The sequence below is a fragment of the Gavialis gangeticus genome, unplaced genomic scaffold, assembly GCF_001723915.1.
Source record: "Gavialis gangeticus isolate Ggan-Ray unplaced genomic scaffold, GavGan_comp1, whole genome shotgun sequence".
Taxonomy (NCBI): Eukaryota; Metazoa; Chordata; order Crocodylia; family Gavialidae; genus Gavialis; species Gavialis gangeticus.
This window is the reverse complement of record NW_017729024.1, coordinates 53476616-53489647: the sequence shown is the minus strand read 5'-3', so window position 1 is coordinate 53489647 and position 13032 is coordinate 53476616. Positions and strand designations below refer to the sequence as shown.

Sequence of the window (13032 nt, the reverse complement as noted above, 5' to 3'; positions counted from 1 at the left end):
TTGAGGGTGGTAGTGGTAGTGATGGTGGACCAAACTCTTCTGTTAACGTTTGTTAACATGCCTGTAATGTGCATTTCTCAAGGGCAGGGTGCATGACCTTCAACCCTTGGGTGGTTTTCATTTAAGCAGTTATAGCTGTTCAGATGATAAGACCCAATATAAACATAAACAGCATCAGCTTATCCCTTGTCTTTAAACATATACGGATGATACAGTTTGACAGCAAATTGTAGCACAGGAAAAAATTAACAGCAAGTAAGGAACTCTGTGTTGTAACACACACAAAAATCAATCCTGTATTCAGGTTGATTTAGGGATGTGAAAGGGTAAATGGATTAATCGATTAACTGATAAGCCTAGTGATACCTGGTTAGTTTACTAGTTATTGTTTAGTGCAGGGCAGTGCACAGTTGGGCAGGGAAGTGGGGGGGGAAAGGAAGCTAGATGGTGCCCCAGCAGAAACTGGAAGGCTGCTGGATATGCAGGAGGCGGGAGGGGGGACTAGGGGCAAGGGAGGGACTAGTATGTCTCTTGCCTATGAGGTTAAAGAAGAAAATAGTGGGTAGCCTAATGACTTGTCAGTTAAGCAATTAGCTGCTTGTTCACAGCTGCTCCCTCCCTGGGCTTCTGGTGAGCTGCATTGTCTGGCTGGGCTTGCCCCACCACCACCTCCTTACCCGCCCCCCTCCCCATCAAAGGGTCTTGGGAGTGGCTCTGAGCTGCTGTGTTGTTGGCTAACTATTTAACCAGTGTAATTAGAGTAGGTTAAATGGATACTTTAAAAAAAAGTTTTTACATCCCTTAGGCTGATTATGAAAGTTTCTGACAGGTTCTGGGGCAGCATGCCCTGTGGGAATGCTCAAAAGCTTCCCTTGCCAGCTGTAAGAATAAAAGGAAGGCTTGTCGTCTTGGGAATGCAACAGACCATAGGCTCGAACTTGAGTGCCTGGTAAAATTTCTAGCCTCCATATAGAGGTGAATAAAGGAAGCATAATTTAAAAGTATAAAGTGTAAAGTGAGATGAAGAAGAGGAAAGGGACATTGAAGAGTAGAGAAAAACTGACAGAAGACTGAAATGAAGCAAGGAGGACTGTCTGACATGCTGGATTAGGTTGCATCTGGCCCACCTGTTCCTGTGCAGCCACCACTGCCTGCTGCAGCAGCCAGTGTCTACAGACTCCCCTCCCCCTCCCTCTCCGGTGATTACTTCCTGCCCCTGTCTCCAGGGTTGGGGCTGTGCTTTATGCACAGTAGCTGGTGGGAAGGGACCATGCTGCCCTGCCTGGAAGTTTGCTGAGTACAGCAGGGAACAGTGCGGATCTGGGCTTTGTGGGAAGGTGGGGCAGATGGCTCAGCTCCCCCTACCATATGTAGGCAGTGGGCATTGGAGGTGATGGTGGGGGCGTTGCAGGGCAGCCAGCTTGCTTTGCCTGTGCATTGTGTGCAATGGAGGGGAGGAGGGATAGACTGTCTACTTTGCCTGTGTAGACAAATTAGCCCTGATTAAAAAGTACTGCATGGCAATAAATGACAGATTCACAACTGGTAATTGAAAAGACTTGTCTTTTTTTGTAATAATCAACACACATAACTATTTGGACTAGTAAATGTTGGAGCATAATTCCATCATTTAACTAGCTCAAATAGCAAGTTGCTTTTAAACATTAAAAAAATACTAGTACACACAGCACATAGTAGTCCTTCTACCAGGCTTATCTGGTTATAAGTGGTTTCCCCTGCTTAGTAGGCTTAGTCTTTTGGTTTGGTCTGTAGAGCAAGAGCACTCTGTAACTGAATGTGTACAAGTTTGGGCTGTGCTAAAGACAATCAAGGAAATATTCTATAGTAGGGGTGTTGGACTCAACCCTGGGCAGGATCTGAACTGCAGGGACTCCTTTGGGGCCAGATCTGCAGGCCCAGTAACAACTATGGTAGGCCCAGGGCTGGGCAGCAGTTTGCATCTGTAGGTGTCTAGCAGCGCTGAACAGGGCTGGGCAGCAGCTGTGTCCATGGATGTGCAGCAGCACTGAGCTGTCCCTGGCCATGTCAGTGGCCACTTCTGAACTGCTGACAGGGTGGAAGGAATAATTCTGCAGGCTGAATTTCACCCCTTCCTTAGAAGTTGAGTTGGTTTGTGGATGAATGGATGGATGATTTTCTGTTTGCTTATATTTATTTGAAAGATTTCTCAGTTCCTGTCAACTCACAGGAAGTAGAACTAATTTGAAATGTTTCTGCATACACTCAATCAGTTTGGATATAAGTATAGTAAAATCTCTTATTTGGCATTTAACTAACAAGAATACTTAATTAACCAGAATTTTAGCTGTGGGACACACCTGGCACCATGCCCCTTAGCTGCCGGCTGCACCACTCTTGCGCAGGGTATCTGAGTGCACACCCCTCCCCCCTGCTGCAGCAGCCTATGGCCAGGCTGCCCTGGCATCTGCGGTGGCTGACTATTATGGCATTTTTAACTGTATACTATTTTATTCTTTATACAATATGTTATACTGTAATGTATTGTACATTAATTCTTTGGAAATTTGCACCACAAGTATGGTACCGTCTTCCTTGAGCATAACTCTCAGATAACTGGAATTTTTAGTTAACCTGCACCCCCCATTCCCCACTCATGCTGGATAACAGATTTTACTGTACTTTACTTGATTCTAAGTGCTTTAGTGTAAAAGCATTCCTTCAGTGATGCAGTCTGGGCAGTGTTTAGTAATCCTGTTGGAGTGTTGCTGGAATATAGTCCCTATGGGTATTTGTTACTTACCAGGCAATCTGTCCTAGTTTTGTTGGTGAAGTTATGATCATAGAATCATGGAAAATTAGGGTTGGAAGGGACCTCACGAGGTCATCTAATCCAGAGGTGGGCAATTATTTTGGGCAGAGGGCTGCTTACTGAGTTTCGGCAGGCCATCAAGGGCCACATGACAGGCAGCCCAGGGCAGATTAATATTAATTTTCTAAATTTTTTAGGGGCCCCGCGGGCCAGATAGAATGGCCTGGCGGGCCACATCCAGCCCCCAGGCCGCATTTTGCCCACCGCTGGTCTAATCCAACCCCTTGCTCAAAGCAGGACCATCTCCAACTATATGATAGCAGGTCTTCTAGAGCAGTGGTTCTCAACCTTTTTTATATCGGGACCCCTTTGTAAACATCTATGGCCAGTCTTGACCCTGTGGCCCTTGCTTCCAGCCTGCTGGTCTCTGCCCCCCAGTGTGTGGGGCAGTGGGTGGATCTGTGTGTGGCCCAGGGGGCCCCAAACAGCCCCTTGCAGGCTAGAATGCTGCCAGCCTGCAAGGGAAAAGCTACAGTTTCCCATGTTTTTCTCCTTTAAAGGTGAATCCATTTTTAAAGTTTATTGATCCAGTTTTTAGTTCGTTCACAAGCCCTTCATATATTTTTGTGATACTTTTGGGTTGTGACCCACAGGTTGAGAAATGCTGTTCTAGTGGCTTTAATGATTAAGTTAGAGTGCATCTAAGATGGCGCACAGATTTGTAGATGGTAGGATTTGTTCTGTTGAAAAGCATTGGAGAGTGGTGAAGCACTGGAACAGGTTATGCCGAGAGGTGGTGGAATCTCCATCCTTGGAGGTTTTTAAGGCTTGGCTTGATTAAGCCCTGGCTGGAATGATCTAGTTGGGGATGGTCCTGCTTTGAGCAGAGGGTTGGACTACATGACTTCCTGAGGTCTCTTCCAGGCCTAATTTTCTATGATTTTTCTACCCTTCTTCATTCACAGCCTGTCTTACCTAGTGTTTAAAGCAAATGCTGTAGGCCAGGGGTGTTCAGCCCCCAGCTTGTAGGCCAGATCTGGCCTGCAGAGCCATGGCATCTGGCCCACCGGGCTTTGCATGGGTTGAAAACTTTGGCAGCTCCCCCACTGCCAAATTGTCAAGTCCAGGCTGGCCAATTGGGCAGGGCCTGCCCTGGCCTGTTGCCACATTGCAAAATTGCTGGGCCGCCCCCTATTGTTGGATGGGGCCTAGCTGGGCCCCCACTGCACGCATCTGGCATGCTGGATCCAACCCACTGGCAAAATCTGGCCCATGGATGGGCTTGGCACCACCCATCCATTCTGTGGGGCGGAAAGGTTGGGCACCACTGATCTAGGCAAATAGGTCACTAAGTAGAATGTCTGTTTTCTTCTTTAAAATGTATCTTTGCCTTTGTCTAAATCTGATTCCTCTATTTAATGCAGGTTTGGGGAGTAAATGTAATGTGATATTGGATTATAACTTGATTAAGCAGAAAAAGTTTGTTGTACTATTGCTTCAGGAGGAGGCTGGGAGGAAAGCTCTTTGGCAGTCTGACATATGTGACATCATGCTCAAAATGTGATTGAAATTCTTTCAGTTTCTGTTTGCTGTAGTTAACATGCTGTTTGGAGTATGAAGTTATTTTCCTTTAACAAGGACCATTTGTATGTTCTAGGTGAAGGCGCTGAAAGAGAAAATTGAATTGGAGAAGGGGAAAGATGCTTTTCCAGTGGCTGGTCAAAAACTAATTTATGCAGGTAATACACCTCAAATAGATAATGCATGTAGAACAGAAAATAACTGTTTTATCAATTATTATTTTACTCTGAGTGTTGAAGCTTTTGATACGTCTGTGATTTGAACAAAAAACTAAACAGGCTATTGTAATAGCAGAGGATCAGCTCTCAGTAGTATTTTTCCAAGTTGCAATCTTAAAAAGAAAAAAAAATGAAAAAAGTTAGCTTTGTTTTATGTTCACTGATCTGCCATGAGACTCATACGTGGCTAGCACATATCAAGTTGAAGTAGGACTTGTTCTTCTGTTTGTTGTCATATAATGCCTTACTAGATGGATCAAATCATGCCTTTTGTTGTAGTGGTTGTTGACTCTTGTCCTTTATTCCATTTGTCCTATATTCTTATAGTGTCTCTTTCCTTTTAACTCTACTAGAGTATTAAAAGTAAGCTGGTCTGATACATTATTTAGTCTTCAGTCAGTGGCAAAACAGCCTGTTAAACAAAAGGACCTGTAACACCTTTAAGCTCTGATACGTTACAGAGTCAGGTAGAAACATAGAGTGTGTATCAATGAAAAGCTGCCTGTGGCCAGTTAGATATTGGGGCTTTAATTATATTCTTGGTACAAGAATGACTTGGAGTTTGACAATCCAATCTGAACACCTGCCTGATTGGTCTCTTTTGGCCTTAATACATGAATCCACTGCTTCATGTTTGAGTTTAGCCAAAATTAGTCCTACAAGGTTGTTTTTTTTTTCCCCCTAAAAAGGCTCCTCATGTTTGAAAGCAGCTCTTTTTATCTCTCCTACCATTCCTTAATTCTGCTACTCCTTAAGTTGCATCTTTCCTGTAGTTTTAAGAGACTGAAGATACCTTCTCAAGTCTGGAGTCTCCCTTTTCACATGGAAAGCTCTAAGTTCATTTCTTCTTAACCAAAGGCCTGTAAAGAAGCTCCTTTTAAAATGGGGTTACGGTTGGTGCCTGCCAATACGACAAGGACGAAAAAACAAGCGCGCTTAATTTCAAAACACCACAGAAAACTCAGATTGAACTTGGAAATCAGCATTCAGTTTTTAAGTGTTTCATGGATGTACTTTTAATTTGTATGAAATCTCAGACCCTCTGTTTAAAATAAAAATTATGGCATAAGGGAAGAAGAATTTAACTCAACTTTACATATCTTCTTTCTTGCTTCTACTTAAAGCATTAGTGTGCACTCAATCTAACCTGAAGTAGCAGGGGTGGGGAATAGGAAGCAAAAGTTGGACTAAAAGTCTGGACTAAGCAGTCATGACTCATACTTCCATAGACTTAGTGTATACTGTTTCTGTTTAAAAAAAATAATGCAGCTTTTTTCTAATATTTTAGGAAAGCATTGCAGGAGCCTGTTGGAATTGTTCTCAAGCAGATTTTATATTTTGTTTACAGTGAGCCGTGGCTTTGGCTTTCTGATTCTCTGCCTTTAAGAGAACCATATTCTGGTAAAATGTGCTGTTTGCTTTAAATCGGAGGTGTCAGATATTCAATTTGTGGATCCCTGTCATCCCACCCAGTCCTGCTTGTAGGTCTCTGACTGGTATGCCACCTGCAGTATGCACTAGCCTCAGAACTGTGTGCTGCCTGTGGCACATGGAGCCTATCTGGAGCAGGCTACATGTGGTGTGGGGCTGTCTGGGGTCTGCATTGCATGTGATGCCTGTGCCAGACTGGCTTGGTGCTCTGGATCCGGGCTGATAGACAAGCCTTATGTACCAGACCTAGTGGGCAGAGCTACACTGTCATGGGTGCCATGTGCCATGCAGGGCCAGGGCCAGTCTGTTCTGCATCTGGCTCACAAAGTAGGATATGGCATGCACTCTGCAGGCAACACACAGCTGGTCCAGGGCATGTGCTTCTTGAGACTCCTGCACTGGACCAGGCCTGTGGGCTGGATCTAGCACATGGGGTCAGTCAGTGGGCCCCATCTGGCCCACGGGTAGGCCACATGCCCTTCATGCAGCCTGTGGGACTGGATTAAGTTGACACCCCTGTTTAATTCAGTAGTTTTCAGTCTTTCTAGGCTTGAGACATTCCTTGGAAAATGCCAGTTTTTAGTTTTCACTCTCTCTTGTTCATTTGTTTTTTCAACTGCAGAAAAATAATAGGGCAATTCTTCTGTTGCAAAGAATTTAGAAAGGCCACAGCAGGTCAGAACAATTTTGATGCTGTGGATTCTGATTTGAAATTTCTGCATTTATCTTGTGAATCAAATGCAGATGCTTCCACCTGGTTGAATATCACTGTTTTAAATTGAGGATTAATTGAGGAAGTGAGGATTATCTGTAGACACATATTTGTATTAGGTAGTACCTAGACAGCTACGTTGTATGTGGTGGAGGATGGGTCTTGTTCATATGCATGGTAGGAGTCATTTCCTTGGTTAGTTTACAAATTAAATTGTGGATCCTCTGTGGTTAAATAGACTAGTGCAACTCTGAGGAGTTGGGTGTTACATCTTGGCTCTACCTGTGTTTATTCATTTTTGAACAAACCATTTAGGGTTTAAGGCTAGGTACAGACATTCAAGAAGCCTGAGTCAGAAGTGCTTTAAGTGTACCACTTTAGTTGGTGCAAAACTAAACACACATGCCGTTCAATGTATAGGAGAAAGGGGGCTTGGAGCCTGCCTGCACAGGCTGTGACCAGCAGCCTGGGGGCACTCCTGCATGCCTCTCGGGAGTGGCCAGCAGGACCATCTCCCCAGCCCTGCCCCCCCGGAGCATCTCTGCCCTGTGGACGCAGCCTGGCCCCCAGCTGAGACCCATGCCTGAAAGCTTGGGGGAAATCTGCATGGCAGAGTGGCATGGCAGAGCGGCATGGCAGAGCCTGTGTGGCTGCTGGAAGAGAGACCCTGGACTCCTTCCCCTGCAGCTCTCATGGCTGGGAAGTGGTACTTCTCTGGGCTGGGGCAGCTGCAGGGGCAGGAGCCCTCCCAGCCCCTGCCAGGTAGCATGCGGGGCTGCGATCAGAGGTTGTCAGGAATGCTACTGGAGATTAGAGCGCAGCCTTGTGCAAAACCACATGGGATGTTAGTGATTGCACTCTAAATTAATCCTCAGTGGGATCTGGCACAGACATTCAATAAAATATTTTAACAGAAAGTGCTTTAATCTGATACCTCATCCATCGAGGGTTAAGTTAGAGCATGATCTGGTATTTTTAAGGTGCTTTAAGAGCCGTAAATGTCTGTTCAGTTAGGGCTGTAGAGCTCTTTCTACCTGTTTAAAGAGCGATAGGTACAACGTCTGTACCTAGCCTAAGTCTCGTAGCGAGGCTGTGATGGAAAGATGGACTGTTCTGTTTCATTCATGTTTACCCACACCTGTCAGCTGTAGTTTATTGGTACACTATTTTGAATCCCATTCATGAAGGGAGTCAGTTTTGAAAGTCTGTCTCTTGCGTGTGTATGGACATACATGCACAATGTTTATCATTGAATAAGAGGAGTACAGGCAATCTGTGTATAGTATTCTGTAGTAGATAAGCTCACTGTCACACTACCTATCTGGAAACCTACTTGCCTCTATCCTCGTCTCATTTGCTTCTTGAAGACCTTTAGTGTTGCTGTAAAAACAGATTGTTGGATGATGTAAATATTTTGTAAGTTACACAGGTTTTAAAACTGTTGTATAAAAGAGCCAAGTACATTTTTGACTTGGCACTATCTCTTGCTTCATGCCAACACACTGCCCAACAATGGGTGTTTAAATTTGCAATGCAAACTAGAAAGGCAGCCATGTTTTGGGGGGAAGGGGAGGGAGGCATCATTTTTGTGGTGTGCTCTATCTTAGTGCTTCTGTGAAGATCAGAATGAAGAATTGAAGCCTGAGTTCCATGCAAGGCTAACCTTTTTGGACTTCTCTATGTAAATTGGTAACATTGCAGTTTTGCAAACTTGCCCTGACATAGGGGCAATTATGCTGATGGCAGAAATTCCAGATGGGTTCCTAACTCTGAAGGGCTGACGGGAGGGCAAGAGGGATATGAAGCATGGATGGTACTGAATTTTTTTTTTTGGTACCTTGGGCACTTTAGACAAACCTTTAGCATTCCAGAATTAATCTAGAATAAGATTTTATTATTAGATATGACAATTCTGGAGAGTGTTTAGCATTGGTATGATGAAGTGAACATCAGCTTATGAAAACTTGTTTTATATATCTGTATATCTATATCTGTATATCTACTTTGGTTAGGCTATGAAGTGCAAATCTACCCTGTGTTCTATTTGACGTCAGACTAGTATGCTTAATTGCATCTCAGTGGCATGATGCCAGATATTGTCAGAATAGACTGGGGTACTCAACCTCCAGTCCCTAAGCCAGATGTAGCCTACAGATCCATGGCATCCAGTCCGTGGGGCTCCCTACAGCTCAAGAAATTTTGTGGCGGGGGAGCAGTGACCGTTAATACTAAGCAAATGTGGGCAAAATGGCAGATCTGGCTGGCGGCCGGACTGCGTTTCCCAACAGCCCCTGCCTGCATTGCTGTAGCCAGTTTCCATGGAGGCTTCAACAGTGGCAGAACCATGACGGCATGAGGCCAGGGTTTCCAGGGCAGGGTTTGTAGGCAGTGGATCACGGCTCCGCCTCAGCTCTGGATCACACTGTCACCACCACAAGATCCTGGGCCCGGAGCAGCTCCCTGTCCAACTGCATGCTCTGCCAGCATGGCTGGGACTGCTCTCCATGGAAATGCTGGGCCACATGGTGTTGTGGCCCCACTGTTCCTGGGGTCTCCATAGAAACTGTCTGCAGCAATGCAGGCAGGGGCTGCTGGGAAATGGAGTCTGCTGCTGGGTTAATCTGGCCCATGGGCCAGAGTTTGCCCAACCCTGATTAATACCACCCCTGCCCCCTGCTTCAAATTCCTACACCCCGTGTCTCTATTATGTCTACACAGACAGATTGGGGCTGGACCAGGGCCCCTTTTTCCCCATGTGGCTGAATGAGGCTGGAGTCATATGCCCTTCTCACCCCCCTGTGTGGCAGAGTTGGGGCAGGGCCATACTCTTTCCCCACATGGCTGAATTGGGGCCAAGCTTCTCCTGCGCCCCTCTGTGTGGCTGCATGAGACCCCACCACACTCAATCTGGGTGCCAGATTTGGGCCACTGGCCGGATCTGACCCACAGAGGAACCAGGGACCCCTGGGGAAAAAGGTTGAGCACCATTGCAATTGATGGAACGAGCTTCAGAAAGCTTGTGCCATGGAAGATCCAGTAGGCAAGTTATTTGGGAGCTCTGCCCCAAGTTTAATGTGAAACGTTCTTTGACTTGTGAATTTTGTCTGTATGACGCTAGATTTGAGGCATTTGGAAATCTGAGATCAAGTACATGTTAAATGATTTGTCATTAACTTCCGTCTCTAATTTGCTAGGAAAAATCCTTAATGATGATACTGCTCTTAAAGAATACAAAATTGATGAGAAGAACTTTGTAGTGGTTATGGTGACAAAGGTAAGATGTGCTTGTCTCTCTCAAAACTATATACTTGTGTAAAATCTTTATCATGATTTTCAGCCTTGTATGTGTAAGCATACCCTGAATCACTAAAAGTTTATTACCTGAAGGTTGTGGCTAGCCATGAAAAGCATTCACTCGAAGTCTTGTATTTAGCTACCACCTGTGCTTGTGCTATGCAGCACATAGCTGAGATGGTGAACATTTGTGCAAGAGTACCAAAAAACCCAGCTACATTTGGACTTACGGGTGATAAGTGGAATCTGTTTTGCTGTCTACTCTTTCTTATGACCTTCTCATGTTCTATTCTGCCTACAACTCTCTTCCTTTATGATTTTATTCAGTAAAGAAGGAAGAACCTGGAATCTCAGTGGTTCTATAATGATTTGCATGGCATAGGATTTCCCAGAGCGTCTACTACCTTTCAGAGCTCATGTCTCTGTAGTGCTAGTTTCAACGGTTTAGGCTGGGAAAGGAAAAAAAATGTGCAGAGCAGCAGACCTGCAAGCTTTTAATTTGCCACAGCTGTCATTTAGAGGGTGTTCTTGTGACAGATCCTGGCTGTTCACCAGTTTGCCACCCAAGTGTACTTAACCTTTGGAATTTGAATAGAAACAGTGGTTGAAATCATATTTAGGCTTCTCATCTGTGGTGTGAGCCCTCTGTTTAGAGCCTCCTGGGAGCTGGAGTGTGTGGTCCAGCTGCCTGGTCCCAGGGACCTGCACCAACTCCTTAAGCTTCCTACATATTTTGAGCCCCTCCTTTCCCAGAGTCGTGCTGGGAGTGCGGAGCATTCTTGTTTACAGTTTAACTCTTCCAGGGACATGAATCTAAAGAAACGGCTACAAATACCTTTATGCAAGAGCATTTTATCTGTTACGTAATGACATGAACTAGAAATGAATATTAAGAAAATTGTATGAGTTAGGGGTGATGAGGTACGGTTGTCCATCTCTGTTTAGGAAGACTTGATTCTTCCTGTATCCATAAGCATCCTATGTGGTAAAGAAGCTTAGCTCTTTTTTTAGGATGAGTTCTGTCCTTTGCGGTGATCCAGATTTACGCTGTTACAGTTAGTGGTTTGCCTTCTTCAACATAGAGTCTTTCAGCTTAATTTGCCCTTCCCCAACTTCTGTCTTCTTGCTTAAAACAAGCTGTTGCACTGCTACAAAAGAGCATATCCAAGCATCTCCCTTATTGACAACAGCTCCTGTGCCTCTGAAGGCTTCTATGTAAGTCCTTTTCAAAAGCTGCTTTTGTCATCTGTTTTCCAGCAACAAGAAATTTTTCATTGACTCCACTTTCCCTTCTGATGAAATAGAATTATAGAAAATTAGGGTTGGAAGGGACCATCAGGAGGTCATCTAGTCCAACCCCTGCTCAGACAAAACAGGACTGTCCCAAACTGTATCAGCCCAGCCAAGGCTTTGTCTAGCCAGGTCTTAAAGATCTCCAAGGATGGAGAGATTTCACAACCTCTCTAGGTAACCTTTTCCAATGCTTTACTACTCTCCTAGTGAGAGAGTTTTTCCTAATATCTAACCTAAACTTCCCTTGCTGCAACTTGAAACCATTGCTCCTTGTTCTGTCATCTGCCATCACTGAGAACAGTCTAGCTCCAATCCTATTTGTAACTGCCCTTCAGGTAGTTGAAAGCTGCTATTAAATCCCCCTCAGTCTTAGAGGCAGTACCTTCTTGTATTTGAGTAAATCAGTTTTCTTGCAGTGATTCATCTTGAATAAGCGGTTGTTGAGTTCTGATGACCTGGTGTTGTCCCTGTTCTGGCAGGAATATGACTCAACCCTGCTAGCCTGTGGCAAGTAGATGTGGACACAGGCATTCAGCAATGTAACTTGCATAGTGTAGATCCCATAATATCAACCAGGCCAAAGGCAGGGCAAGGTGGCACCTTAAAGACTAACTGATTCAGAGAGGCATGAGCTTTTGCCTACTTTGTCAGATTCCATGAGTGGACTTGCAGAAAGAAAGGGTATAAAATAGGAAATAGGAATTTAAATATGATGGAAAAAGATAAGGGAGGGGCATGGCGGAGAGGCAGAAGGTAGGTTGACATGGTCAGTACAAATAAAGAAGGCAGTTAACGCACTGAGGGGCATGGGAATAAGTAGCTGGAGTTAAAAGCTAGTCTAGGTAATGTTTAACACAATCTAGCCTCTGTATGATTTCTTATTCCAGTTTCAGGAGCTGGTGACTTTATGCAAGGATTTTCCTGTCTGGCCAACGTAGGCAGCAGAAAGCCATTGTAAGCAGTGGATTGTCTACATGACATTGGTAAAGCAATAAATGAATGAACTCCAGATGTTATGCTGTGAGTAGCTTGGTGGTCTGTGTTGACTGAGGGTCACAGCTGGCATCTGGAGCTGTAGCAGGAGCTGGAGCTTGGGAAGAACAGGATTTAGATAGTGTGCTAGAGCGATAAGCCTGGACTTGCTTTTTCCCCCCAAGACTGCCTTGAGATGGTCTTCATTATCCAGGAGGAGCTGGAGTCGTTAATGATATGCCCACTTCATGCTGGGTACTCTAGGTGATGATGACTTGAGGGAATCTGTTGCTCTTTTCATAAGGTTTTTGTTGTAAGAAGTTGCAGCATGGCTGTACTGATTTGAGTTGCTGTGGTTTTGGGATTGTATTGTAAATGTAAGAAGCCCTGCTCCAGATTCTGATGTTGTGAATCCTGGTTGGTGGCATCAGAGCAAATACTGTTGTAACATAAGCTTGCTGATGGGTCTGGTGGTGTCCTTGGGAGGAAAGTTGGTGATGTGTGCTGCCCCGGGTATCCTGGTGTCCCACAGCAAGGTCGTAAATTGACCACCTTCCACTTACTGCCTTTGACTTCGAGATGAAGTTGAATGGACAGCAAGCCTCATGTTCATGAATGTCAGCTTCTCTTTGCCTGTTTGCATGTTTCTGCCCAGCACAGGGCGTGGAGGACAACGGAAATGGTCATATCTAGTCCAACCCCTGCTGAAAGCAGGACCAGCCCCAACTACATCATCCTAG

General features: G+C 44.9%; 1 protein-coding gene across 1 annotated transcript in view; it reads left to right on the top strand.

The window, feature by feature from the left end:
- Positions 1 to 4339: 4339 nt before the first annotated feature.
- Positions 4340 to 13032, top strand: part of RAD23B (RAD23 homolog B, nucleotide excision repair protein) — a gene marked incomplete at its 5' end in the record, with an annotated part of 51550 nt that continues 42857 nt past the window's right edge. The window contains 3 exons of the mRNA XM_019517080.1: positions 4340 to 4351; positions 4449 to 4530; positions 9928 to 10007. Of these exons, the coding sequence (XP_019372625.1) occupies positions 4340 to 4351; positions 4449 to 4530; positions 9928 to 10007 (174 nt within the window). The remainder of the gene's footprint in view (positions 4352 to 4448; positions 4531 to 9927; positions 10008 to 13032) is intronic.